At 39.4% G+C, this 27,275-nt stretch overlaps 1 protein-coding gene across 7 annotated transcripts in view; it reads left to right on the top strand.

Annotated features, from left to right (window-relative positions):
- Positions 1-27,275, top strand: part of DENND1A (DENN domain containing 1A) — a 530,572-nt gene that overhangs the window by 279,600 nt on the left and 223,697 nt on the right. For all 7 annotated transcript variants that reach the window (XM_061433489.1, XM_061433487.1, XM_061433488.1 and 4 more), the window contains 2 exons: positions 4,617-4,727; positions 25,415-25,515. In XM_061433489.1, coding sequence (XP_061289473.1) covers positions 4,617-4,727; positions 25,415-25,515 — 212 coding nt within the window. The remainder of the gene's footprint in view (positions 1-4,616; positions 4,728-25,414; positions 25,516-27,275) is intronic.

Raw genomic sequence — 27,275 nt, 5'->3', positions numbered from 1 at the left:
CACTCCACTGACCTGCGTAGAGCCGCTCTCTCCCTCTTGCCTCTGGCTGGAACATACTTCTCCCGCGTGCCCTGAGTGAACCCCTTGTTGGAGGCCTAGAGCAAGTGTCTTCTCCTATGTCAGGTCTTCCCCAGCCTTCACCTCATATCCATCTGGCAGAGCTGAATCTTCCCTTCTCAGCCAGCTGTGGAGCATGTTTAGCCAGCATCAGAGTTCTAAGCCTGGCATGCTGCAGTCCATGGGGTTGCAAAGAGTCGGACATGACTGAGCGACTGAACTGACAGTTCTTGGCATACCAGGTTTCTGGGTCCAGTGCCACTTGTGGAAAGTGGGGATCATGTTTAGTTAATCTCTGTGGGCACAGCTCCCAGGGTTTACTAAGCACTTAGTAGGAGTCATCAGTATTTGTTGATTAGCTGATTATAGGAGACAGAAGTGGAAGACTGAAGACTTAATTCCACTGAAGCCAAGTGCTAGGAGAAAGTGGCATACCTGTGTATTTTATAAATACAAGCTCACAATATGTTCTGGCTGCAGTCCTGACACAGGACTACCTGCCACGGAAGCCTTCTTTTCTTATTCCACACTCCCTATACTGTGTTCTTACCTATCCGAGAAATATGGTTGATCTAGCTGTGACATGTGCACCTGCCTCTGTGTACAGTTCTCCTTACCCCCTGCCCTAGTTACTTGATGAACAAACTGCCTATTTCTTTACATTTTAAATAATGTAGCTTCAGATGGCTTTTAAAGCTACCTTGCCTGGTTTTGTGAGTCTCCAGTGTCAATTCTTTTCCTGTGGGCCCTTCATCATGACTAAGTAATTGATCACTTCATCCAATTCAGACCGAGGTTTTCTGAAGTCAAGTGCTGCATTCTTCCTAACACACCATCCAAGCCCTCGTGTTTCTCTTACACCTCCCTGCTCACACCTGAGCTAATGAGCCGTAGTCTTCAGTCAGTGGCTTTCTCCACTCATTGATTCCCTCTTTCATCAAACTGCTAGATTATGGGATATGTCATTTCACCCAAAGGGATGTCAGTCTGGTGGCAAAAACATACTTGTAACTGAGTGATTATATGATAGAGACAGATTGTCATGGAAGCACAAAGGGCAGCTTGAAAAATGAGGAGTTGAGGAAACCTTTCAGGAGGAGGTGACATTTGAGCTGGGTCTTGAAAAGTAAATGGGTGTCCTTAAGGAAGGGAAAAGCATTCTAGGTGGAGGAAGCAATGGAAGTAAAGGCCTAGGGGTGTGAAAAGCATGACAGGTTTGAGAAATTGAGGGTTGCTGTAGCTTAAGCCACCAGATGCTTAAAGGCAGGGGGAAGGAGGCCCCTCTCTCTGAGGGGTTTTCTTCTGAGATGAGGCTTGGTGGGAACCGCAAGGGCTCCCTCCAGGTGTTCCCAAGGTCTGCTCTGCCCCACAGGTGCTCCCAGGGCTGAGCGAGGTTCCCAGGGCTGTGGCCAATCCCACCCACTCCCCACTGCTGAGGCGGGTGGTGTCCCAGAAGGAAAGAGGCAGGGAGGAAGCAGATAAGAAAGACAGCTTCTGTTTAGACACAAATATCTTGGTAATCAGCACAGATGGGATGAGAAATACCAAAAAAAGTACATGACAGTTTAGAGAGAATTTGGTTAAATGTTACATATTTTTAACATACCTGTGTAGAGTTTTTGGAACAAGCACCTGAATCCTTCAGAACCTGATTGGGTTGGGGGTTATGCCTCAACCAAGTGGTGTTTTTATTTCAGAAATGTTCCCTTCCCCATCCACAAAAGTATCCTTGTGATTTTTTTTTCTCCCACCAAAATAAGGCACAGGATTTGTCTCTGACGCTGTGTCTCCCTATTTGGACGGCAAGCTGTGTAACATATTTCTACCCAGCGTGAAGCTTCTTGGCAGACTCTTGAGGCCACGTTTTGGTGGCTTCAGAGTTATCTTTGGATCTGTCAAAAGTGCTAATGGGCTTTCTGGCCTTCTTTAAGCTCCTCATTTCTATTTTCTTTTTACTTCCATCCTCTCCTAAAAGAAAAATGCATGTAATTCATCAGCAGTTAAGCTTTTGACTGAAATGCTCAGCTGAGGGCCTTGTATTTTGTTTGCGAGAATAGCTCTGCCGTGTCACTCTTCAGAACAAACCCTACCCTGGCTTCATTAGCTCAGCACTCCTCAGTCCACTGGGCAAGAGATACACTTGTTGACCAATTCCAACTGGCTTTCTTGCTTATTTTGTTTTTCAAGTTTGTTAAGAGGCAAATTGCTATGGTGGTTAGAGCCAGAGTTTGGGGTTCAGGAAACTTGGTTTGGAAGCTTGGCCCTTTCTAGCTGGGTGACCTTTGGAAGACTGTTTAACCTTCCTGAGCCTCAGTTTTCCCATCTATAAAATGGAGATGATAATGCCTTTCTCAGGGTTGTTGAGAAGATTAGAGAGAAAATAGGTAAAGTACCTATTGTCTGGCACATAAGGATTACTCAGTAAATAGAATAACAGTTTTTAACAAAAACACTTTTTCTTTGGCCATACTTTGATCCTGCATTGTTCTGTCCAAATATAGATTTTTATCCACTATTTTTAGTGGTGTATAAAGAAAAGAAAAACAATGTAATTTGAGGAAATTCAGGGAGATAGTGATGGACAAAGAAGCCTGGTGTGCTGCAGTTAATGGGGTCACAAAGAGTTGGACACAACTTAGTGACTGAACAATAGCAACAGTAAAGAAAAAAAGCACAGATTTAGAGACAAACCTACCCAAGACTGAACAATGCCTTATCCACTTACTGTATGACCTTGGTCAAGTTACTCCTCTGTACCTCTGTTTTCTTATCTGTATGTAGAGATGATAATAAAACTTCCCAGGTGGCTCAGTGGTAATGAATCTGCCTCCCAGTGCAGGGGCCGCACAATATGTGGGTTTGATCCCTGGATCAGAAAGATCTCCTGGAAGAGGAAATGGCAACCCACTCCAGTATTCTTGCCTGGGAAATCCCATGGACAGAGGAGCCTGGCAGGCTAGAGCCCGTAGGGTCGCAAAGAGTCAGACATGTCTGGATACACACACGCAGAAGAGATATTTGTCCAAGGAGTGGCTTCAAGATGAGTGAAATAATATATGTAAAGCATTGTATGTTGTGGATGTTTAAAAGTATTTAAGAGGGACAGTGTAATATAAGAGAAAGTATACGGGCTATGGTGTTGCATTGGGGTCCAGTAGTAACTTGACCAGTTACTACTCTCTCCCAGACTTAATTTATCTATATGTTGGAAAGAATAATACCTCATTGGATTTTTGTGAAGAGTGCTTAAAATTACACCGCCAAGAGTACCTGGTCCAGTGCCTGGTATTTGGTAGGTAGTCAGTATGGGGACCTGTTAATTCACGCATGCTTTATTTACAAAGGTCAATAGTTAAACTGGTACTCAAATCAAACAATCATAAATCATAAGATAAGTGCCCATTCTTATTCCCAACCCATAATATTGTTGAAAAGCACTTTATGCTATTTTGCATATAAAATCCACCTGGTTTACTTGAATTTATGGGTTATGGATCTTTCATCATTATAAACTGCAACCCCTGGCAATGGTGTTCCTTCCCTCTCCAACCCCCTTCATTTTCAGAGGATTATATTGTATGGCATTGAAAACCCGTAACACTAAAGAAATTAGCATATTCATGTGTATTATTAAAGTCAGGTGGGTATAGAAAGGGTTGCAGAAATGAAACACATTACTTTTTTTTCTGAAATCTGCAGAGTACCAATCTATAGTACTAATTAAAGGAATGAAGCCCAGGCTACAGACAAAAGCTAGTTTAAAACACTGCGTTGTCATAACTTGCTGCTGCTTGTTTTCAATGGTCTTTCCCGTCTTTTGAGTGAAATACCTGGAAATTGTAGATCTTGAAAATTGCTTTACTTCCAGCTGAGCCGTTTTAGAGAATGTAAACTGTGGAGAAGGGGGACCCCAGCAGCGATGACTGGAGAGGAGCATGCCCGGCCTTTGTGGGGGGAGCCTGTTGGACAAAAACAGGCTGTATGCCAGAAGCATTTTGGTCCCTGGGTACTTTCTTTTGCTTATACATATGGCATGGTGCATTGGGAAAGTTCTAGGACCTCGCATTAGAGCTGTGAAGTGAAGTCGCTCAGTCGTGTCCGACTCTTTGCGACCCCATGGGCTGTAGCCTACCATGCTCCTCTGTCCATGGGATTTTCCAGGCCATAGTCCTGGAGTGGATTGCCATTTCCTTCCTGTCTTTACCAGTCATTAGGTTCTTTGATCTCGGTACCTCTCTCTTGCCTTGATTTCCTCATTTGTGAGATTGCAGACTTCTTGTCCTGCTCACCTTTCAGAACTGAAAGTGTTGCCTGTGACCTCACGTTGTAGACTGTAATCACCATTCAGAGGTGTGGTTGCTCAGACTACTTCATCTCTAAATTCTGTTCCAACTTCACGTTTCATGATTTACATGTGACTGAGATCTGGTCTTCCAGGGAGAAAGACTAGGACAGGGGAAGAGGGAAGTATACTTTCTGATTATTAGATTCTGTTAGATACTGTTTCTAATAAGAACAAAGAAAATAAGCCACAAACCTCCCCTTCTTCTTTCTCCTAGAGAAATCTGACAGAATATTTTGTGGCTGTGGATGTAAACAACATGTTACATCTGTATGCCAGTATGCTCTACGAACGCCGGATACTCATCATTTGCAGCAAACTCAGCACTGTGAGTAGACAGTCTTGAAACGGGCTGTTTCATTTCATTTTAATTGAAAGATGTATCAGAAAGATTAAACAAAACTTTAGAAATCATCCACAATCCTCTCAGATAATAACATGTCATTTTTATTAATTATTCATGTCCCTTTACAGTGTCAATGCACATTTGATTTATTCTTGTAGCTTAACAATCAGTTATAGTTTCCTGTTTGATTGTGTGTGATGAACACTTTAAGTATTTCCATATAAGCTTTTGTTATTGTCATTTTTGAGATGTCTCTGTCATATTCCATTATACTGATGTGTCATCGTTTGCTAAATCTTTCTTCTCTTGAGGGCCATTTAGGTTGTTCATAGTTTAATCCTTTCGTAGGTAACACTGCAGTGAACATCTTTTGGCTTCATTTGACTAATACAATTCATATTCTAAAAATTGGGACCACCAAGTCAAAGGACAGATAGGTGCTGTGCCTTATGGATGCCAAATTGCTTCCCAAACAGGCTTTTTTATTGTGGAGGTTGCCAGTTGTGGATGAGTGTACCATTTGCACTGCATCCTTGCCAGAGTTGTATGTGTGCTTGTGGACATGTGCTTTAATTTTCCTAACAAAATAGCATAAAATGGTATTGCAGGTTTGATTTATTTTTAATTTTTTTAGTTAGAAGTAACTGAATATTTTTCATGTATTTTTTTTCCTATTTTCATTTTGTTAATATCTTTTTCCATTTATCTTATAGGGTTCTTGAGTTAAAAATTGGGATGAACTCTTTTTTTATTATAATAACTTTCACTATATAATACAAATTTTTTCATATTCTTTTTATGTTAGTTTTTTAATTTGCTAAGTATAAGAGTTTGTATTTTTCCCAGTACCTGTTATGAAAATTCTCCAACATAGAAAAATTGAAATCAGTTTGCAGTGAACATCTGCATAATTTCATCTAGATTCTGCCATTTAACAGATTACTATGCTTCCTTTGGCACATATTTATCCATTCCTCATACCATTCTTCAAGCCATCTTATTTTTTGATGTATTTCAAAGTAAATCACAAACATCATTATGCTTCCCCCAAATGAGTATGTTTGTTAACTAAAATTTATTGTGTTTACAGTATTTTTTTTTTGAGGTAAAATTTATATAAAGAAATCGACTGTTAGAAAGAAAGACCTTGTTGTGGAAATTTCCCTATTGAAGGACCTATGGAAAGAATCATAGGCCTCTGATTTACCTATGTGTTTAGCTATGAATTCAAGGCACCTAATAAATGCAAACTAGTGAGACCATTAGAATTTTCCTTATGGCTTTCATTGTAATTTTATTATTTTATTTTTTTGGTATTGTTTGCTTGTCAGGTATGCACAATTTTTTAATTGCCTGTTGGGTGCTAGGCTTATAGCACTAGTAGGTGATAGAAGCATGGCCCTTGCCCTCAAGGGAAAACAGCCCATAATAGACCTCTTCCTTTGTTTTGCACTTTATTTTGGACTGTAAATGTAGTTCATAATCTCAGGGCCTGAACACCAGACTGAGTTTCAGAATGAGAATATTGCCAATCATTACCTCCTGATGAGACTGAATAGATTGAGTACATTTGAAAGAGTCTAGTCCATAACCAGTTACTATTGCTTTGAACTATTAAACTTGAAAGAGTCTAGTCCATAACCAGTTGCTATTGCTTTAAACTATTAAACTTAAGTGGAACAAAAATAGGACATCATAACAGTGGAATTGAATTCTCTATGATATTACCATAGTATTTTTGATCCCTTAGTATGTGCCAGGCACTGTGCTAAGCCCTTTCCATCTATTAACTCATTTAATTGTCATACAACAGTTTGTAGTATGTTCTGTTATTTCTCAGTCTTAGAGATAAGTAAGAATGTACCTTTTGTGTGATACTGTTTAGATAAATGTAGTGGATTAAACACGCAGTTATTTCTGCTCCTTCCCAAAACTAAAATGAAGTAAAGAAGTAAATTAGCAAGCAAAATGAGCAAATGCAGCAGAAGTTTTAGGTATTAAGAAAATTCTTTACTCATTTTATGCCAATATTCAAAAACTAAGGTGAAATGAACAGAAAAATATAATTTACCAAAATTGAATTAAGAATAAATATAAAAATTGAATTTCCTATTTCTTCTTAATAAAAATTGAATAGGTCATTCAATTTATAGAAATTTAATCTATACATAAAAAATTTTTTTCCAAAACACTCAGCCCAGATGGTTTTACAAGTATGTTTTATCACAGGTAATTTCAATCTTAGACAAACTTCTTAAGAGTCAAGAAAAAAGAAAGAACACATCCCAGCTTTTCTTGTGACACTTGTATAATTTTGACATTCAGCTGCATGAAAAGACACACACAAAAGAGAACTTATCAGCCAATCTTACTCATTAACATAACTGTAGAAATCTCAATCTAAACAGTAGCAAATACATAACAAATATAATTCATAGTAACTGACTTGATTTTATTCCAGAAATGTAAGCCTGGTAATACTAGAAAATCTATTATTATAACTCACAATGTTAACTTATTGCAAGGGGAAATTCATATGTTGATAAATGAATTTTCAGTAGAGAAAAAGCATGACCATGTTCATGAATAGCAAGACTCATTATATTGAAGGCATCATTTCACTCCAAAATGATGTATATTGTAGATTGCATACATTTCTATTCAAAATCCCAGTAGGATTTTACATAGTACTTGGCAAACTGATTATGAAACTAATGTGGAAAGCCAAAGGAAGAGCCAAGACATATTTGAAGAAAAAGAATTGTTGGTTGTTGGTAAAGCTTGCTTTGTGCTTAGTCGCTCAGTCATGTCCAACTCTTTGGGACCCCATAGACTGTAGCTCACCAGGCTCCTCTGTCCATGGGGATTCTCTAGACAAGAGAGTCTCAACCCACTTGAGTGGGTTGCCATGCCCTCCTCCAGGGGATCTTCCCAACTCAGGGATTGAACCCAGGTTTCCCTCATTGCAGGCAGATTCTTTACCGTCTGAGCCACCAGGGAAGCCCAAAGCTTGCTTTACCAGACATCAAGACTTTATATGGAGCTATGGTAATTAAGATACTACTAATGGCATGTGCCTGTGTGCATGCTCAATCTTGTCCAACTCTTTGTGACCCCATGGACTGTAGCCCAACAGGCTCCTCTGTCCATGGGATTTGTAGGCAAGAATACTGGAGTGAGTTGTCATTCCCTTCCCCAGGGGATCGTCCCAATCCAGGGACTGAACCCCAGTCTCTTGCATCTCCTGCACTGGCAGGTGGATTTTTTACCACTAGCTGTCACCTGGGGAGTAATGGTGTAAGGATACACAAATAGACTGGTAGAATGGAATAGAAATTGCAGAAACAGATCACATGGTGTGGGTTCTTCATATACTGCAGAGGTAGCATTGTAAAATCTGGGGGAAAGGATGGACTTTTCAATAACTGATTATCCACACAGGAAAGGTAATTTATGTCTTATACAACATGCAAAACTGAATTCCAAATAGATCAAGGCAAAATTTTAAAACTGTTAGAAGACAAAATAGGAGTAGATCTGTGATCTTGGAATAGAAATGGATTCAGTTAAATAATTCAAATTATGCATTGTATAAAGAGAAAGATTAAAATTGTAAATTTTTGTCATTAAAAAATACCATTCAAAGAATGGAAAGACAAGTCACAAGCTGAGGTGAGATATTTGCTATATATAAAAGTGACAAAAGATTAATATCTGGAATATATGAAAAACTACACTAAAAAAAGCAGAAGACAAATCTATCAATAGAAACATTGGCTAAAAGCACAAATGGACATTTCACAGAAAAAACACAAATGGCTAATAAATATATGGAAAGATGCTCAACCACATTAATCGCAGAAAAGCAAATTAAAACTACAGTGATTAAAACACTAGGTTTGCAAAAATTAGGTGTCTGATAAAGCCAAGTGTTATGTTGCAGATGTACTAGAGAATTTCATGTACTACGCTTTGAAGAGTATGTGGTACAGAAGTATTTGCATATGCCCCAAACTGAGCAGTTCCACTCTTGGGCAGAACTGGTGGGGGCGGGGGGGACTGTATGCACATACCTACACACTGTTTTTGATCATGTAATAGTGGGATACATGTGCAGCCACGTTCATAGCATAGTGTTTTGTTTTATAAATCCGGCCCCCATAACCATCAACAGAGAACTCATAAATTGTTGCATAGTTGTACAGTAGAATACTGTGTAAGTGAAGATGAACTCCACTGTCAATATGATTGGGCCTCTCGTGCAGAATTCTGCAGAAAAGAAACAAGCTACAGAAGAATATCAAATATGATTTCATTAATATAAAGTTCAAGTAAGAAAAACTAAATGTCATATTATTTAAGGATGCATATACAAGGAGGGGGAATTATTAATACAAAATATAGGTAGTAGTTTCCTCAGAGAGAGTGAAAGGAGTACAGTTGGGAGGAGGCGTACATGTGACATCAGAAATATTGTTTTCTGTCTTGAGCTAGGTTAGGGATCAGCAAACATTTTTAAAGGGGCCAGTAGTAAATATGGTCTTTGATGCAATTACTGGACTCAAGGGCTTCACAGGTGGCGCTAGTGGTAAAGAACCCCCCTGCCAGTTCAGGAGACATAAGAGACGTGGGTTCAATCCCTGAGTTGGGAAGATCCCCTGGAGGAGGAAATGGCAACCCACTCCAGTATCTTTGCCTGGAGAAGCCCATGGATAGAGAAGCCTAGTGGGCTCCAGTCCATGGAGTCGCAAAGAGTCAGACACAGCTGAAGGGACTTAACATGCGCACAGCACGACGTCGTCGTTTACAGTCAGTAAACTAGTGAGAGTGACTCTTCTAAGAAGCTGTATTTACAAAAGTAGAAAGCACACCAAACTTAGCCTTTGGGCTGTAGTTGGCCAACTCTAAACAGGTGCTGGGTTTTGGAGTCTTAATTTTTTCTCTTTTAAATGTTGCTTATATGGTATATGTGCTTTTATATGTATATATATTTCAGAATTCTTTAAAAGTTTAAAAAGCAATATTATCCCCATTTTACAGAATGACCCATTCACTCAGAGACAGGGGTTAACTTGCCTAAGGCCACATGGTAGTCATAGAAGAAACAGGCACATAGGTCGTTATGATGTAGCGTCAGGGGAAGGGAGGTTTTGGCTTCAGGAATTCTTTGAAAGTTAAAAAGTCCTTTTTATCATGAAATTTTACAATACAGAGATAGAGACAAAGTAGTCATTGTATAAACATTAAGAATCAGACTTGCACAAGATTTCACAGTGGCAGTTCTAGAAATGAGAAGATAGTGAAGCAGTGCCTAAACTTCTAAGGGAAAAATATTTCTTACCTAAAATTCCATCTTTATCTAATGAAAGTACTCAGGAGAGAGTGGTGCCAGCCCCTACCACACCTGTCAACCTGTGGTAGCTAGTCCTCCACTCACCTTCTCTGTTGTGGATGAACTGTCCAGTCTCTCTAGGCCAACCTTTCCACGTGTCCACCTGACTTCATTCAGCAAATAGCTTTTGTGGCACTGCCATAGGTACTGGTAATACAGCAGTGAACAAAATAGGCAAAAGTCCCTGTCCTCATATGAAGCTTATGTTCTAGTAGAGTAGATCAGTAAATGAGGTGGGTTAAAAATACAGAATAGTAGCTAGTTCTAAGTACAAGGAGTACAATAAAGCAGAGGAGGAGAGTGGATGGCGACTGGTGTGGCAGGGATTGCAGTTTAGATAGATGACCAAGGAGGGCCTCATAGGAAAGCTAATACTGCAGCATCCTTCTTGTCACCTTACGGAATTCCTCCAGCATTGAGCTTTCTCAATCCTGCATCTTTTTTTTTTTTTCTTTACTGGTACAGTCTTAAGTACTTACTAGCACAGTATAGTGTCTCCCAAACTTCAAAACAAAACATCCTTAAACACATCCCTTTTATCCCATTTCTTTTCTTCCTTTTAGAATAAAATTCCTCAAGAGAGTTACTTCTGTTTACTGTCTAATTCCTCTCCTCTCATTCTCTCCTCTGTCTTGTGTTGTGATTTAGCCCCTACCTCCACTGAAATAGCTTCTGTTTGGTCACCAGTGACCTCATGTCAAATAAAATGAGTTGCGAAACTCCTAGAACAGTTTGGCATAAGATGTATGTATATGTTTTTGATAAATTATTAATATCTATAATGGTAAGTCAAAGATTAATGTTTAAAATTTTAAATTAAATACTTTTTAAAAATAAGGAGATAAATATTGTGTTGAATGTGATTACTTTTGATTAAGGGTAAGGGATATCATGAGACGGGCTGCTATTTGTCAGTAGTATAAGCCTTTAACACTTTTTGTTTCGTTTTTCAGGCTATAAACACATTACTTTGGCTTAAAAACTTTTAAACAGACAGTTGATTCTTAACTGAGTTCTAAGTTTTACTAATGGATGGTGGGTATCTCTTTAGGGAAGGAGAAGGTCTTCTTTTACCTCATAGGGGATCAGCAACATCCTGATCTGTTTTGTGTTGTTTCTCTGGGGCTAAGTAACTGAGTAGACATCCCTTTTATCCAAGCCTTTGCTGCTGCTGCTGCTGCTGCTGCTAAGTCGCTTCAGTCATGTCCGACTCTGTGCGACCCCATAGACGGCAGCCCACCAGGCTCCTCCGTCCCTGGGAGTTTCCAGGCAAGAGTACTGGAGTGGTTCGCCAATGCCTTCTCCGAGCCTTTGGACCTCTTCAATTTTAGAGTTTAAAAGCTTTCTAATTGTTGCCTTTTACTTACTCAATACTGACTTTTTATTATCTTTTTGATGAAGGAAAATGCAAAGAATACTGTAGCCTGAAGTTTTTGATGACCCTCTCTTGACAGATCCAGATGTGGCCTGCCATACCTTGACAAACCACATTTTTCTCAATTTTGTTTCATACAGATGTAGGCTTGATGCTTCTCAGAGCCATCAAGCATCTGAAAGATAAAAGCTGTTGAACATCCCAGAGGGCCATGTTTCATAAAACTGACTGTGTGTCAATAGAGACAAACCCAGCCATGTTTAGTTCAGAGTCAGGTAATATTCATTTCAGGCTTTCTCTGTCAATAATGTTGTGATATTCTGTGTAAGAAAAATGTTAACTTTTTGTTCTTTTTGTGCAGTGTGTATTGATTGTTTTCCTTTATAAATGATAAATAGGGAAGATTTAACTACATCTTGTTCTCTAATGTAAATGCTTCAGGGAGATTTCTTCTAGCACAAAGGCCCCATTTTTCTTCCAGATTTTCATATCTGAGTTTAACTCAAGATTGTTTTTTGGTAACTCTTGTGGATAGCAAGTAAGTCTAAAATAAGACCTTTATAGAAATAATATCATCTAATTGCAACAGAAGTCCTAGAAGAGCAGTATTATCCCCATTTTACAGAATGATCTGTCCACTCAGAGAGATGGGTTCTCTTGCCCAAGGTTATGCCCTAGTCATAGAAGAAAAGGACATGCTGGTGGGTCATTATGTGCTGTGTCTGGGGAAGGGAGGCTTTGGCTTCAGAAAAGGGAGAAACAACCAGGAATTACACAGATCAATCTTGGCCCCTTCAGAGTGCTTGCTGTGGGGACCAGGTTATATTTATTGGGTGTCACCTCTCAAACAAACATCAGAATCCTTGTGTGGGAACTGTCACAAGAACCAGAGGCATGTCTGTCACACTTAAGAGATGCTTTTTAAAACAAGTTCTTAGGAAGGAAGCACAATTTGGTGGCAAGGCTGTTACCTAATTAATTGAGCCTCCACACCTAATTATTTGTGTGATACCCACAACTATGAAAATAATTACTATTTTTCTAATAGTATGTTATGTCGTTTAATCACTCAGTCGTATCTGACTCTATGACCCCATGGACTATAGCCCACCAGGCTCCCTGTCCATGAAATTTTCTAGGCAAGCATACTGGAGTGGGTTGCTGTTTCCTTCTCCAAGTATACCATGTACAGAAGGAAAAAAAAAAAAAAGCCCAATATCTCTCCCTGTCAATTTCTTCCTATTATCCCAGAAAATGTGTCTTGGCAGGACTTGATGGCCTGGAGAGTGGTGGGTGATATTTCTTTTTTCCCCCAGCACCCTCAGTTGTGGCCTTAGTAGACACTTCAGTGTTGGTGTGAAGGGATAGGGAACTTCCCCACCTTGTTCCAGTCCTGTCCTATCCACTTCCATTCACAGCATCCACTGTTTTAGCACCACCTGGTCTTGTGACCTAAGAAGAGTCAGTTTGTGGACTAGGGAATTTTTCAGATCTTGGCTTCATCTTTACTTCTTTCCTGATCAGATCTACCTGGTCATGACTACCCTGACTTGTAGAGTGGGCTATGTCCCTAAATGATGTGTATAAAGCTTTATCTAGCTTTTCTGGGCTAGAAATAACTAATCCTGTTTGCTTATCTGGAGCCCTTGAAGCCTAGATGAGAGTGGCAGCCTAAGAAGGTTTGAAATACTGGACCAGAGCCAGAGCCTCTTTGCCTGCACACTCCACTCTGCATGTTCCAGCCATCGGAACAAACTGCATTATTTTGTTTCAAACTGTGCTCAAGGGAAGCCAAGACCTTGTAACTGGAAACTTACCAAACAGAATTCTAAGACTAAATTTAGTGTTCCATTTAAAAAAATAAAATAAATTGAACATTTTGTTTGTTCATCTTTTATATGTTAAAAAAGAGATTAACCTAGTTCACACTAACAACCTAAGAAGAGTATTCAAAGAAGTGAGAAGAAAACTAATCCCTTTTGGTGAAGAGGGAAATCCTTAACAAAATGTAACGAAGTGGCATGAAATACAGACTCTGCAGCCAAACTTTCAAATAGCATAGCCTCTCTAATCTCCATCACATAAAATTTTATTGTGGCTCAGAGAATATTAAAAACTGTTAGAAATAAATGAAAGGAACTTCCATTGGCAGGAAATAGAAAAGATTGGTATGTTTTATTTATGTGGTTTTTCTCTGGTCTTTAAATGTAAATACACTTAGCTGATTTTTGAACTAGGTTCTTCATTTATTATGTGCGAGTTCCTTTTCTCTTGTTCATGTTAGACTATAAGAATGAAGAACATTGATGTTATAGAGGATGTATAAGCTATATAATATATAGAGTAACAACAGTTTAATTTGCAGTACTTTAAATATTGCTGTGACTTCAACCCGTCATGGTCTCCCTACTAGTTCTTACCTTCCTCTCCTGCCCTTCTTGCTTCAACACATTGAGCACATGTTTTGGACTAGACAGAGGGTTCAGATTGTTAGTGATTCCCAAATGCTGATCCCTGAGTTAGTTGTGTTAGAAATCACTCAGCTTATTAAAAATTTAAGTTCTCAGCTACAAAAAGGAATGCATTTGAGTCAGTTCTAATGAGGTGGATGAACCTGGAGCCTATTATACAGAGTGAAATAAGTTGAAAAGAAAGACAAATACTATATATTAACGCATATATATGGAATTTAGAAAGACGATACCAGTGATCCTACATGCAGGGCAGCAAAGGACACACAGATGTAAAGAACAAACTTTTGGACTCAGAGGGAGAAGGAGAGCAGGGGATGATTTGAGACAATAGCATTGAAACATGTGCATTACCATATGTAAAATAGATGACCAGTGCAAGTTTGATGCATGAAGCAAGGCACTCAAAGCCGGTGCTCTGGGACAACTGCAGAGGAATAGGGTAAGGAGGGAGGTGGGAGGGGGATTCAGGATGGGGTGGGACAAATGTATACCTGTGGCTGATTCATGTTGATTATGGCTAAAATCATCACAATGTTGTAAACTAATTATTCTCCAATTTAAATAAATTAAAAATAATAATAAAAATTTAAGTTCTTGGGTACCACCTCTAGACATTCTAATTCAAAAGGTCTAAGATGGGACTGTGGAATGTCTATTTTTTTAAAGTTTCCCAAATTACTGATACATAACCAGATTCAGGACCAGTTCTCTAAGACAGTATTTATTCTTTGATTATTTTGCATCAGTAGAGTCCTTTTCATCTTGAGACTATATAATAAGGGCTGATTAAGTTTGTTTAGAAAGCATTTCTGAGTACTGCTACTGCTGCTAAGTTGCTTCAGTCGTGTCCTACTCTGTGCAACCCCATAGACAGTAGTGCACCAGGCTCCGCCATCCCTGGGATTCTCCAGGCAAGAATACTGGAGTGGGCTGCCATTTCCTTCTCCAATGCATGCATGCATGCTAAGTCGCTTCAGTTGTGTCCGACTGTGCTACCCTATGGACAGCAGCCCACCAGGCTCCTCCATCCACAGGATTCTCTAAGCAAGAATACTGGAGTGGGTTGCCATTTCCTTTTCCATTTGTGAGTACAGATTAGCACTAAAAAATTATTTCCGTATTTCTGAAAGAGCTCTGAGTCTGTGGGGTCGTACAGAGTCAGACACGACTGAAGCAACTTAGCAGCAGCAGTCTAGAACAGGAAAGAGCTAAGAGTAATTTAATCTCTCAGCACTGTTGGGTGCTGATGTAGTCTACTAGGGTAGTTTTAGATACATCTGTATAAATGGATCTAGAGAGGTGATGTTTCTTTTCAGCCATTGCATTGAGAACATTGGCAGAGTATCTTGTGTATTATTTTAGTGGTGTAGTCAGTTTGTGAAATAAATTGTATGTTCCTTAATGGCAATCCACTCCAGCACTCTTGCCTGGAAAATCCCATGGACGGAGGAGCCTGATAGGCTACAGTCCGTGGGGTTGCAAAGAGTCGGACACGACTGAGCGACTTCACTTCACTTTCACTAGATTATAGGATTAATAACTTTTTTATATGACTCTTTTAAGAATCAGATCTCTACCATAAAGCACTAAGAGGTGATATTCAAGTCAGTTCAGTTCAGTTCAGTCGCTCAGTCATGTCCGACTCTTTGCAACCCCATGAATCGCAACACGCCAGGCCTCCCTGTCCATCACCATCTCCCGGAGTTCACACAAACTCATGTCCATCCAGTCAGTGATGCCATCCAGCCATCTCATCCTCTGTCGTCCCCTTTTCCTCCTGCCCCCAATCCCTCCCAGCGTCAGAGTCTTTTCCAACGAGTCAGTGCTTCACATGAGGTGGCCAAAGTACTGGAGTTTCAGCTTTAGCATCATTCCTTCCAAAGAACACCCAGGACTGATCTTCAGAATGGACTGGTTGGATCTCCTTGCAGTCCAAGGGACTCTCAAGAGTCTCCAACACCACAGTTCAAAAGCATCAATTTTTCGGCGCTCAGCTTTCTTCACAGTCCAACTCTCACATCCATACACGACCACTGGAAAAACCATAGCCTTGACTAGACGGACCTTTGTTGGCAAAGTAATGTCTCTGCTTTTTAATATGCTATCTAGGTTGGTCATAACTTTCCTTCCAAGTCACTGACATCTTAATATACTTGAAAAAGCCCTAATGGCACTCACATTGGCAGACATCTGTGTGGAGTTTGTTAACACAATTGGAGCACCTACTGTGTGGTCAGAAGTCAAGAACTCAATTTTTTTTTTTATTTCTGCAAGCTGAAAGCATGGTCACTGATGAGCAAATGAAGTATGCTGTGAGGTTAGACTATATCATTAGGAGTTCATATAGACCTTGTGAAAATTCATGTATTTTCTCTTGTGCTGTCTTGCTATCTATGTGTTTTCCCTGCTAGATGATTCAGACAGCCCTGCTTCTGCTAGCTTTTCCCAAGAAAAAGGACAAGAGGAGGAGAGAGCACCAGGCTTCAAGTCAAGATGGTTTTGTTGAAGTTCTTCCTGTGTAACTTGATCCTCCCTAGCCATGTTGCCCCGGGAAACTTAATCTTTTCAGTAAAAAGAAGGTAGTGTTAATACTCCCCTCAGAGTTTTTCAGAGATATGAAAGCCAGTAGCCCATTGCTGGACACATACTACTCATTTAGTAAATGTTGACTCTGAATCCTAGTTTTTTGGGGCAATAAACTGATTGACTTTCTGAAGCAAAGAAGGCGATAGAGATCCTGGAAGAGCTCTGAAGATTTAATTAGTACAACTGGTGAGAGTAGATGGTGAATGAATCCAAGCAACAGAATAGTCATGGCAACTCGTATGAGATTTTCCATATCCACCCACTTCTCACTAGTCACATAGTCATTGACTAAATTGTCATTTCCTGTTCAAATCTCCACAGGCATTACTGGGTAGAGCTGGAGTGGCCTAAGAAACTGCTGTGTTCATTTGACCCAGCATTACCACCAGAGCAGACTCCCAGGGAGCAAGACTAACTGCTTCCTGTCTTCATCCTTCCAGGTTCTGCCCTCCTGCCTCTCTCTCTCTTTTTCTGGCAGGCAGGCCTGATTCTTGCCCCAGGCAGAATTAAAGAGTCCTTCTTTATATGCTAGCACACTTGAACCTATGTTATAGCACCTCTTTCATAATGCTTTTGTGTTGAAGTTGATTGTGTGCATTTTGATCTTTTTCTCTCTATTTTGAATTGCTTGAGGGCATGGTGTGTACACATAGTGTATACTCGGTAATTATCGATTTAATTCAGATCGTATCACAGAAGCAGTCTCCTGTGAGCTAAGAGCACAAACTCTGGAGCTCATCTCCCTAAGTTTATAGCCTACTTCTGCCACTACTGTGACTTTACACAAGATCACACAATATCCAAGACCTTGACATCTAGGAATCTTAATATCCTCATCTATAAATGAGAACAACAATGCTACCTACTTTATAGGGCTACTGCTGCTGCTGCTAAGTCGCTTCAGTCGTGTCCGACTCGGTGTGACCCCACAGACGGCAGCCCACCAGGCTCCCCCATCCCTGGGATTCTCCAGGCAAGAACACTGGAGTGGGTTGCCATTTCCTTCGCCAATGCATGAAAGTGAAAAGTGAAAGTGAAGTCGCTCAGTCATGTCCTACTCTGCGTGACCCCATGGACTGCAGCCTACCAGGCCCTCCGTCCATGGGATTTTCCAGGCAAGAGCACTGGAGTGGGGTGCCATTGCCTTCTCCTTATAGGGCTACAGTGAAGATTAAATGAGTTACATTGTATATGTGAAGCACTTACAACAGTGCTTGGCAGATAGTAAATGCTTAGTAAGTGGTCACTGTGATATCTGGTCATAGCTTCAATCTTTCTGAATTCAGTGTTACTTTCTGAGATTGAATTTATCTGACAAAACTATACAGGGGGAGTTTTGTTTTTTTTTTCCCTGTGCCTTCAAATCTAGTAACTCCAAGTTTTCTTAGTTTCTTTTTCACATATGGGATTACTGATAGCTAGGTATTCATGATTCTGTGTTCAATTATGCTTCCTTTCTTTTAAAAAATGTGATTCTTTATTAAAGCAGTAAATTAGCTAAATACAAATTATGACCTTGGAAATATTTTCAAAGAAATATAAATATTCACTTATGCTAGACTTGAGGTGGAAAATAGATTTTTTTTCTTGAGTGCCAGCTGGAACTCACTGACAATGGTTGCACCTTTTCAGGGATCTACAGGGCACGTCCTGACTCCAGGATCAATTAGACTGTCACAGGCACAGAATGGAGAAGTGGCTGTCCATGAATTAAAATGAATTGTTATCAATCCCAATGTAATTTTATCTTTTGTCTCTATTATCTTACAAAAAAGTCCGCAGTTTCCCACGTGTGATGCTGCAGGCTTATTTACACATAGTTTGTAATACCACAGAGTCTGCCTCTGCTTTGGTAGCTAAAACTTTTCTCTGATGGTTTTAATTGCTTTGATGTTTTGAAGTGTCAGATCTTGGCGTGAAACTTGTTGCTCTGGTTAATAACTTACTCTGATCACTCTAGTTAGTAAGTAGCTTTAAGAACAAAGAGGGGAGGGCGGGAAGAGACGCGATTGAGTAGGCAAGTGATTGCCTGGGAAAACTTCCTCCTGGTCTGGATGATCTTTCTCTTAGTGGAAGGCACTCAACTTGACTCCATGGTGCTATGTTGGTTTTTGTGGAAGTTTTCCCCTTCCCTTTCCCCAGAGAATAGTGGAGAAGCAAGCGGTAAGATGGGTTCCACCCAACTGAAAGAAAAACTATTTGAAGAAAGATTGACCTTCCAACCCCACAAAAAAAAAAAAAAATACTGAAGCATTGAATTTGACTTCTAAGAAAAGCAGAGCATTCTTTACTCTTTTCCTTCTTTCTGCTCGCATGCCCACTTTCTGTCTAGAATAGCTGAAGGCCTTTAATTTCTTAGGTTTTCTAAATTCTCTTTGCCCTAAAGCATCTTGGATAGTTTCTTGAAAAGTCAACTCTTCCCTCACTAACTATAGTAAATACAATTGAGCCATTTATAATTAAAGGTTTTTCTGATACTCTTCGAAGGTTTGAGTACATTAACTTTCAGAGTCCCTGAAGGTTTTACTGAAGACTTTTTGCTGATCTTATAGTGGGTTTTACATGTGAGAGTAAAATAAAAATCAAAACACTCTTTGAATCACATTGTCTGAATCACTGCACCATTTACTTCCTTATGACTTGAAAGGTGCCTTATAATTAAATAGAAGAATCTAGTTCTCAAATTGAGAAAGCTAACAACTTTTGTAAGATTCATACAGTTTTGTACAGTTGTTCTACATAAGATTATTCTTGGCTGAAATAAGTAGACTGAAAAATGACCCATCTTTAAGGTTAATAATCTGATATTCTTTCTATATTCGTTTTATCAGTTTCCTGATGTTAGGGTTCAGAGGAGAAATCCAGATGCCTCTAACCCTGTGATGAAGCCGGTGTCAGTTTAATCTTTTAACATTCTGATTTCTTGTATTTGAAGAATGACTCTGACCATCTGATGATCTGATTTTTTTTTCCTTTTTTTCAACTTTTGAAACTTGCAATCTCAATATCTTTTCAGAATTTAGCTTCTAGTTATGATATATTAGGCAGTTTCTTAAATGTGTGATAATCTTGTCTACCATTCCTCATGATGTTAAGGTGAAGGCATTCTAACATTCCCCAAACACTTACTCAGCACCTGCTCTGTATTAAGCATAGTTAGAGATAAAGAGAGGATCAAATGTGGTCTCTGTCCTTGAGGAACTCACATCTTTAGTCTCATGCCCCTGGTCTCCTAAGATTATCTACCTCTGAGACCTTTAGAGTGTCAAGGGCCAAGCATGGAGGAAGGCTGTACCCTCCACAGTCAGGTGATGGAGATGAGATGATTGAAAGGTGGTGCTTCCCGGAGACCACATGAATCTCAGGTGTGCCCGTGATTGCAGAGATGAGAGAGCAAGACCAACTTTGAGACAGTCTGTTGTCCTTGTACTTAGTATGGTTGAGGAAAGTGAACTGGGGCAGAGGAGAAACATTCTTTATGTCAAAGGGTAAGCAGTTCCTCTAGATCAAAGTTGTCAAAACTGAACGTGGGGACAGGGATCATGTAATCTAACCTCTTGTTTTCTATATTGAGACCCAGGAGTGGAAATGACTTGCTCAGATCAAAAAGAGATTTAGTGGATGCTCCATGAAAATGTGTGAAAGCCAGACTTTCCAGCAGGACTTTCCAGTGCCCAAATGGGAATGTAAACCTTTCCCTTTAACACTTGTTACTTCATTGTCTAGAATTTCCTATGGATTAAAGATACTACACTACCTTACTTAAATGTAACTTATCCTCAGGAAATGATCAGCTGTGTTTGTTTTTAAAATCATTTTCTGTTGATTGGTATTTTGCTTTTAGATATTTGATCATCTAACAGCATGGCAAATTCTACATAATTTGGCCATGCCAACAGGGACAATATGTCACCTAGTTCAGAATCCTGAGCCTGGTGTATTGGCACAGTATAGACACTCAAAACATTTGTAGTTAACTTTTGTGTTGTGGAGGTGCCTATTATAGTCTGACAGACCTGGAAATGTCTCTTACTACAGAGTCCCATCTGTCACTTACAAGCTGTGTGGCCTTGGGCAAGTCATTTCACCTGTGAAACTGTTTTCTTATCTGTGAAGTGTGGTGTTGAATACATATGTGTACACACAGACACACACAAACTCCTACCTCTAAAACAGTATTTTGCAAGATCCTAAACACCCAGGGGCTTCCCTGGTGGCTCAGTGGTAAAGAATCTGCCTGCCAGTGCCTGCAATGCAGGAGACGTGGGTTCGATCCCTGGGTCAGGAAGATCCCCTGGAGAAGGGCATGGCAACCCACTCCAGTATTCTTGCCTGGGAAATCCCATGGACAGAGGAGCCTGGTGGGCTACAGTCCATGGGATCGTGAAGAGTCAGACACGACTTAGTGACTGAACAACAACGACAAACCCCCAGGTGGCGCTAGTGGTAAAGAACCCGCCTGCCAATGCAGGAGCTGTAAGAGAGGAGGGTTTGATGCCTGGGTCAGGAAGATACCCTGGTGTAGGAAATGCCAACCCGCTGCAGTAATATGCCTGAAATATCCCATGGACAGAGGATCCTGGTGGGCTATAATCCATAGGGTCGCAAAGAGTTGGACACAACTGAAGTACTAAAGTGACTTAACATGTAAACCCCTGGCAGGGTGCCTGGCACATACACTGTTGAGATTCCTTTTTTTCCTTAATGAAGGTCTCTTTACTTTTATTCCATGTTAAATTGCAGGATTCTCTTAGGAGTCAGTTGGATTGGTATCTAAGATTGTGACAATCTGGGTATTATCCCTAAGAAATACCTCAAATTAAAAAAAAAAAAGTGTCTCTGATCTTTCAAACCCTATCCTTGATTGCTCTTCATTCGCATCCTACCTCCACTGCCTCTCCTTTCTCTCCCTCTGCCTCAAAGGAAACTATGCAGCCAAAAAGAAAGCTCCAAAATCAGACTGACCTTGTGCACCTTTAATTGAGGACAGAATTTGCTAAAAGTGCGTCCAAAAACCCACCAGTGGTTTACTTTACAATTTGTGTCCTGGCTAGACTAGCTGTTGGCTGTGTAATTTGTCTAGTTTTGTCTGGAGTCTTAGACTATTCAGCTGCTTTAGGGCAAAATCTTTTGGGGTGTCATTAAATGGGATTGATAATTGGCTTCTGATGAATATTCATTGTGACTAATGACTTTGGGCAAATTTTACACATACTATCTTTCTATTCTCCCACTGAGTGAGATTTTGATAGGATCATTTTCCTCAACTTGCACTTCAATTAAATATTCACAATACCCCCTTGTTGATGACAATCCAAATTATATACTTTCATTACTTTTAAATTTTGTATTCTGTAAGGAATGAGCGTAGTCCTTTAGGACTCTTATTTTTTTTTAATAGGGTTGGTTTTAGAGGTTTGTTTTTTTAAAGTAAGTGGCTAATGATAATGTATGGAATATATATTATTTCTGATTAAGCAAAGATGTATCGTAATGCTTTTCTGTGGTCCACGTAGCCATTATTTCTAAGAAATGATACACATTGTGTGTGTCATTTAGTATTTTGGAAAAGAGCCAATGAACTCTTTGTTTGTTTGTTTGTTTTTTAACCAAATGGGTAAGAGCATTTTATTATAGCTGCAGAGATTTGGCACTGAGAAAATCTCCCAATGAAAATGATGATCAGACATCTTAAGTTTGATTTTTAGGAAGGATAAGTAATTTTAAAACCTTGTAATTTAGCTTGCTAGGTTTTTTTGGTTTTTTTTAGGCTAAAGAGACATGAAAAGGACATTGTCTGAAGATAAGATCCATGCCACTGTGTTGCTTGAAATAGGATTTAGACTCAAACCAATTTAAACTAAAAAGAGGCCAGTATTCAAGTTCTGTCTTAACCAGGAACATTCTATTAAAAGACTTTTTCAAAGAGAATTACTGGTGAATACATATGATGATACCACCTTGTATCTGGGTGGCACCATACAGATTTTTAAGTGCTTTTATTTATTTGGTGTGTTGTAGAGTTACAGAGTAGGCATATTATTAAATAAATGGATGGATGAATCCATTGACTTGATTTTCCAAAAGTAGTGTATTTGTATGTCTAAGCTTATTGTTATTATTTTGGAATTTGAATCTTAAACCCTATTCTCCGAGACTCATGAAAATGGTGGTCAAGGAGCATGAAAAACCAAGCCACTAGCTGTCTATATGAGTGTATTCTAAGTGGGAATTGTTTTTTATTTATTCAATAAATATTGCATTACCTAGCACATAAACGTGTATATATGTGTATATTTATTGTGCCACTGAGCATAAGAGAGACAGGGTCCTTCTGCCCTTTACAGTGAGAGGACAAACCCACACAGTTATAATCCCATCAATAAAGGAGACACATGCCCAGCGGAGCCATGCAAAGCTTTGCAGAAGAAGATAGTGAACAGACTCTAGGGTCATGGATCTGGGCCTATGGGAATACAGAGGGCAGGAAAAGGAGTACATATCTACTCGTAAATCTGCAAACAGTTTATTCCAAGGATAAACCTGGAGAAGATCGCAGGGACTGTGGCTGGAGATGCTTCTCTATAGGTAGATGGGGAGCTGCAGACACGAAGACATGCCTGTTCCAGGTATGCCCCCAAGCACATTCAAAGCAGGATGTTACATGACTGGACCTGTACTTTAGAATGAGTACTTTGGCACTTGGTTAAAGGATTGAGAAGAAGAGAGCTGGGATTGAAGGCTGATGTAAACCCTCCAGCCTGACTTCAGGGTGGAGTTGGAGTAAAGTTGGTTCATTTTCCACTCACTCAACACCAGCAAAGATTTTTTATCTCTTCTAAGCCCGAAGATATTAGTCATGTATAATATGACAGACAGCCTTTTTTATGTGGAAACCTACCAAAATGGGTTGAGAAAAGATGGATTAAACCTACAAGCCTTGTCAGAGTCACTGGCACTTGCTTTTGAGCGCTTGTTGGATGAGCTCCTGTTCATGGCATGTACCTGATTTAAAGAACAGGGTCTGGAGGGAAAAGGAGGGGAAAAAAGTAGCAGCCTTGGGTTTAATACACAGCTCTCACAACTGTGAACCATCAGCAGAATATCCAATTTAAAGCTGTTCATGTTACACTAACCTCTGGGATTCTTTTAACCGGGCCTTGCCGCGTCACTCTTTTGCCACGTAAATGTCCTTCTGTCAGCAAAGGCTGGTTAACAGCTTCCAAAAGAAGAAAAGTCCTCATGGGAACAGGCTTCCCAGAAACCGAAGAAACATTAAAGAAAAAAGACAGAAAGAAACATGTGTTGTTGGCTTTTGTCACTTCATAGCCCTATCTCCAAAGGTGTTGGTTTTTTCCTTCTTTCACTGTACTGAATTTTGTAGCAGTTTTATTCCATTGTATCTTCATTTCCTAATTTTTCTGTTATATCAAATACTGATTGTGTCATATATGTAACTCTTAAGAAAAAAAAAGAAATATGAAATAGAGACAGGCCAAAAAAGGAGGGAGTGGAAGGATGTTAGTAAATAGTGTTGGAGCCATTGATTAACTCTGTGGAAAAAATAAATTCTCACCTTAGCCCTTAAACCAAAATTAATTCCAGATGGATTAAAGAGTTAAATGCTGAGGAAGAATTTGAAGGACTTAGTATAAAAACAGTGGAAACCATCATGAAGGGAAATATTTGCCCATGTAATTATTTAAGCTTTCTCTTTACCCAAAACTTCAAAGAAAGTTAAATAAGCATAAATTATTTTCAAAAACCCTTACAAAAGATTACTGTCCTTTGCATATCCAGAATTTCTTCTAAATCAATTAAAATATACTAAATTCTCTTTAGAAAAAGTGGACTAAGAATATGAACAGATCATTTACTTAAGAAATATAGTTTAGAACATATAATAAGATGTTCAACTTCAGTCATGATCAGAGAAGTAAAAATAAAATGAAGATAGGTACAGTGAGGTACAGAGAGGCCAAGCAGTCCAGTACATGGCTGGGGGAGTATAAAGAGCCTCAACCCTTTATCTATTTATTATATGAATACATTTATTGTATTTGTATTACTATATTTGTTAAGTGCCTTAAAATATTTATAACCTTTGTCTTTAAATTCTGCATGTAGGGACCATATATAAAAGTTATTGAGTTGATCCAAGTATATAACTTAATGATGGAAGAGTGCTTAAATATAATATGAGAAATTCATTGGGTGGCATTAAAAGATATTTTCTAAGAATACTTAAAGATATGGGAAAACGCCAGCAAATAATATTAACTTAAAGGGAAAGTTAACACTGTGTTTACAGTAATCCTGATTTTATTAGAAAAGTCCATATATAGGTAATGGGTTTCCCAGGCGGTACAGTAGTAAAGAATCTGCCTGCCAATGCAAGAGAGGCAGGTTCGATCCCTGGGTCAGGAAGATTCCCTGGAATAGGAAATAACAACCCACTCCAGTATTCTTACCTGGAAAATTCCATGGACAGAAAAGCCTGGCAGGCCACAGTCCATGGGGTCTCAAAGAGTCGGACATGACTGAGCACACACATACACATGTATGGATAATATACCAAAATGTTAAGTTATCTTCAGATGGTGAAGACTTTAATCTTTTTCTCCAGTTTCTAAATTTTCTACTGTCATTGTATATTAGCTTCATAATCATGAAAAAAAATACATTTTTTGGAAAATGAAGCTCTTATTAAGTTTGATTTAGGGTTATTGAGTTAACTTATTCTAAATATGTTGATAAGTATATATTTAATTTTATTGTTGAACTCAAATGAGTGTTTCCCAACTTCAACTGTTTAGCTCTGAATCTTTAATCTCTGTTGCAGTTGACTGCCTGCATCCACGGGTCTGCTGCGATGCTCTACCCCATGTTCTGGCAGCACGTGTACATCCCTGTCCTGCCTCCACATCTGCTGGACTACTGCTGGTAAGGCCACTGCCCACCCTGTCCTCTGCTGTTCCTTCTCCAGAGAATGATCAGGCATCTCAGGTCAATAACTAGTAATGCGGTTGATGACTATAAATTAAAAATATTAACTTCAAAGTGATCTGAATTTTAGATCACCAGATTGCACTGGCCTGTTTGTTTCCAAACAGCTTTGATATACATCATGGCGTTCTAGAGAGTTCAAGTGGGTAGATAATACCTTCCCCATTCCTTGGTGTAGGGAAACCAAAGCACCAAATAGTTGTGTGATTTTTTTTTTTTTCCCTTAAGACAAATTGGAAACTGGTATCAGGAACAATCGAGATCCCCAAGGTCTTCAAGTTTCAGCTATGCCTTGGCACGTTCTGTAAGACTTGCCCTCAGCTGTGGTTTGGGAGTACAAGCCAGGCTTCAAAACACTCTTTTGAGGGGAAGTCTTTTGAAGGAAATTTCACTATTGAGTGAAATGTGTTTTAGTTGAAGAAGGGAGGGAGGCTGACTTGGAATTCTTCCTGGAAGAGGCTTAGCTGTGTCTTGATGCTTCAGGTAGGAACTCCAAGGGGCTTGGGTGTGCAGGGATTGGTGGAGCTGAGAAAGTCATTGTAGTCCCTCTGCCTCTCTCATGGTACAGCTTTCACTTTCCATTACTTGGAAAGTTTTGATTGCTAAATTGTTATCTAGTCTAAAACCAGCAGCTCAGAGTCCCAAAACTGAAGACGAAAATGCTCCATCACTCACATCAGTGGTAACAATGGTTGCCACATTTGAATCTCTGCTGTGCCTCCCTCCTGTCCCCTCATCACTTATTGGACCATCTCTTTACATCTGTGATCTCATTTTATTCTTCCAGCAACCCTGTAAGGCAAGTATTATTAGCTCCATTTCACAGGTCGATAAACCAAGGCTGCAAAAGATTTAGTAACTTTCCCTAAAATAGATGTTGTTGTTGTTCAGTCACTAAATTGTGTCCAGCTCTTTGTAACCCCACAGACTGCAGCACACCAGGCTCCTTGTCCTTCTCTGTCTCCTGGAGTTTGCTCAGATTCATGTTCATAGAGTCAGTGATGCTGTCTAACCATCTCATCCTCTGCTGCCCACTTCTCCTTCTGCCCTCAGTCTTTCCCAACATCAGGGTCTTTACCGATCAGCTGGCTGTTTGCATCAGGTGGCCAAAGTATTGGAACTTCAGCATCAGTCCTTCTAATGAATATTCAGAGTTGATTTCTTTTAAGATTGGTTGGGACTCTCAAGAGTCTTCTCTAGCGCCACAATTCAGAAGCATCAGTTCTTCAGTACTCAACTTTCTTTATGGTTTAACTCTCACATCTATACATGACTACTGGAAAAACCATAGCTTTGACTGTAGGGACCTCTGTCGACAGAGTGATGTCTCTGCTTTTTAATACTCTGTCTAGGTTTGTCATAGCTTTCCTTCCAAGGAGCAAGTGTCTTTTAATTTTATAGCTACAGTCACCACTATTCCATTTTTATAAAAACAAACAAAAATTATGTGTGTGTATATATATATATAAAACACAAAAATTAGATACACACAAACAAACATATAGAGAGGCAGAAATCTGGAAGGAAAGACACCAAAATGTTAACAGTGATTTGTGTTGTGGGGGAGAGAGAAGAATTCTGCATGATCTCTATAGTATTTTCCATACTTTCACATATTTCTAACAATGAAAAAGTATAGTTCTGTAATTGAAAAGTTTCATTAAAAAAAAAAATCAATGTTTATTCTGGCCAGTTGT

Source organism: Bos javanicus, chromosome 11 (assembly GCF_032452875.1).
Source record: "Bos javanicus breed banteng chromosome 11, ARS-OSU_banteng_1.0, whole genome shotgun sequence".
Taxonomy (NCBI): Eukaryota; Metazoa; Chordata; class Mammalia; order Artiodactyla; family Bovidae; genus Bos; species Bos javanicus.
This window is presented reverse-complemented; position numbering and strand designations above follow the sequence as displayed.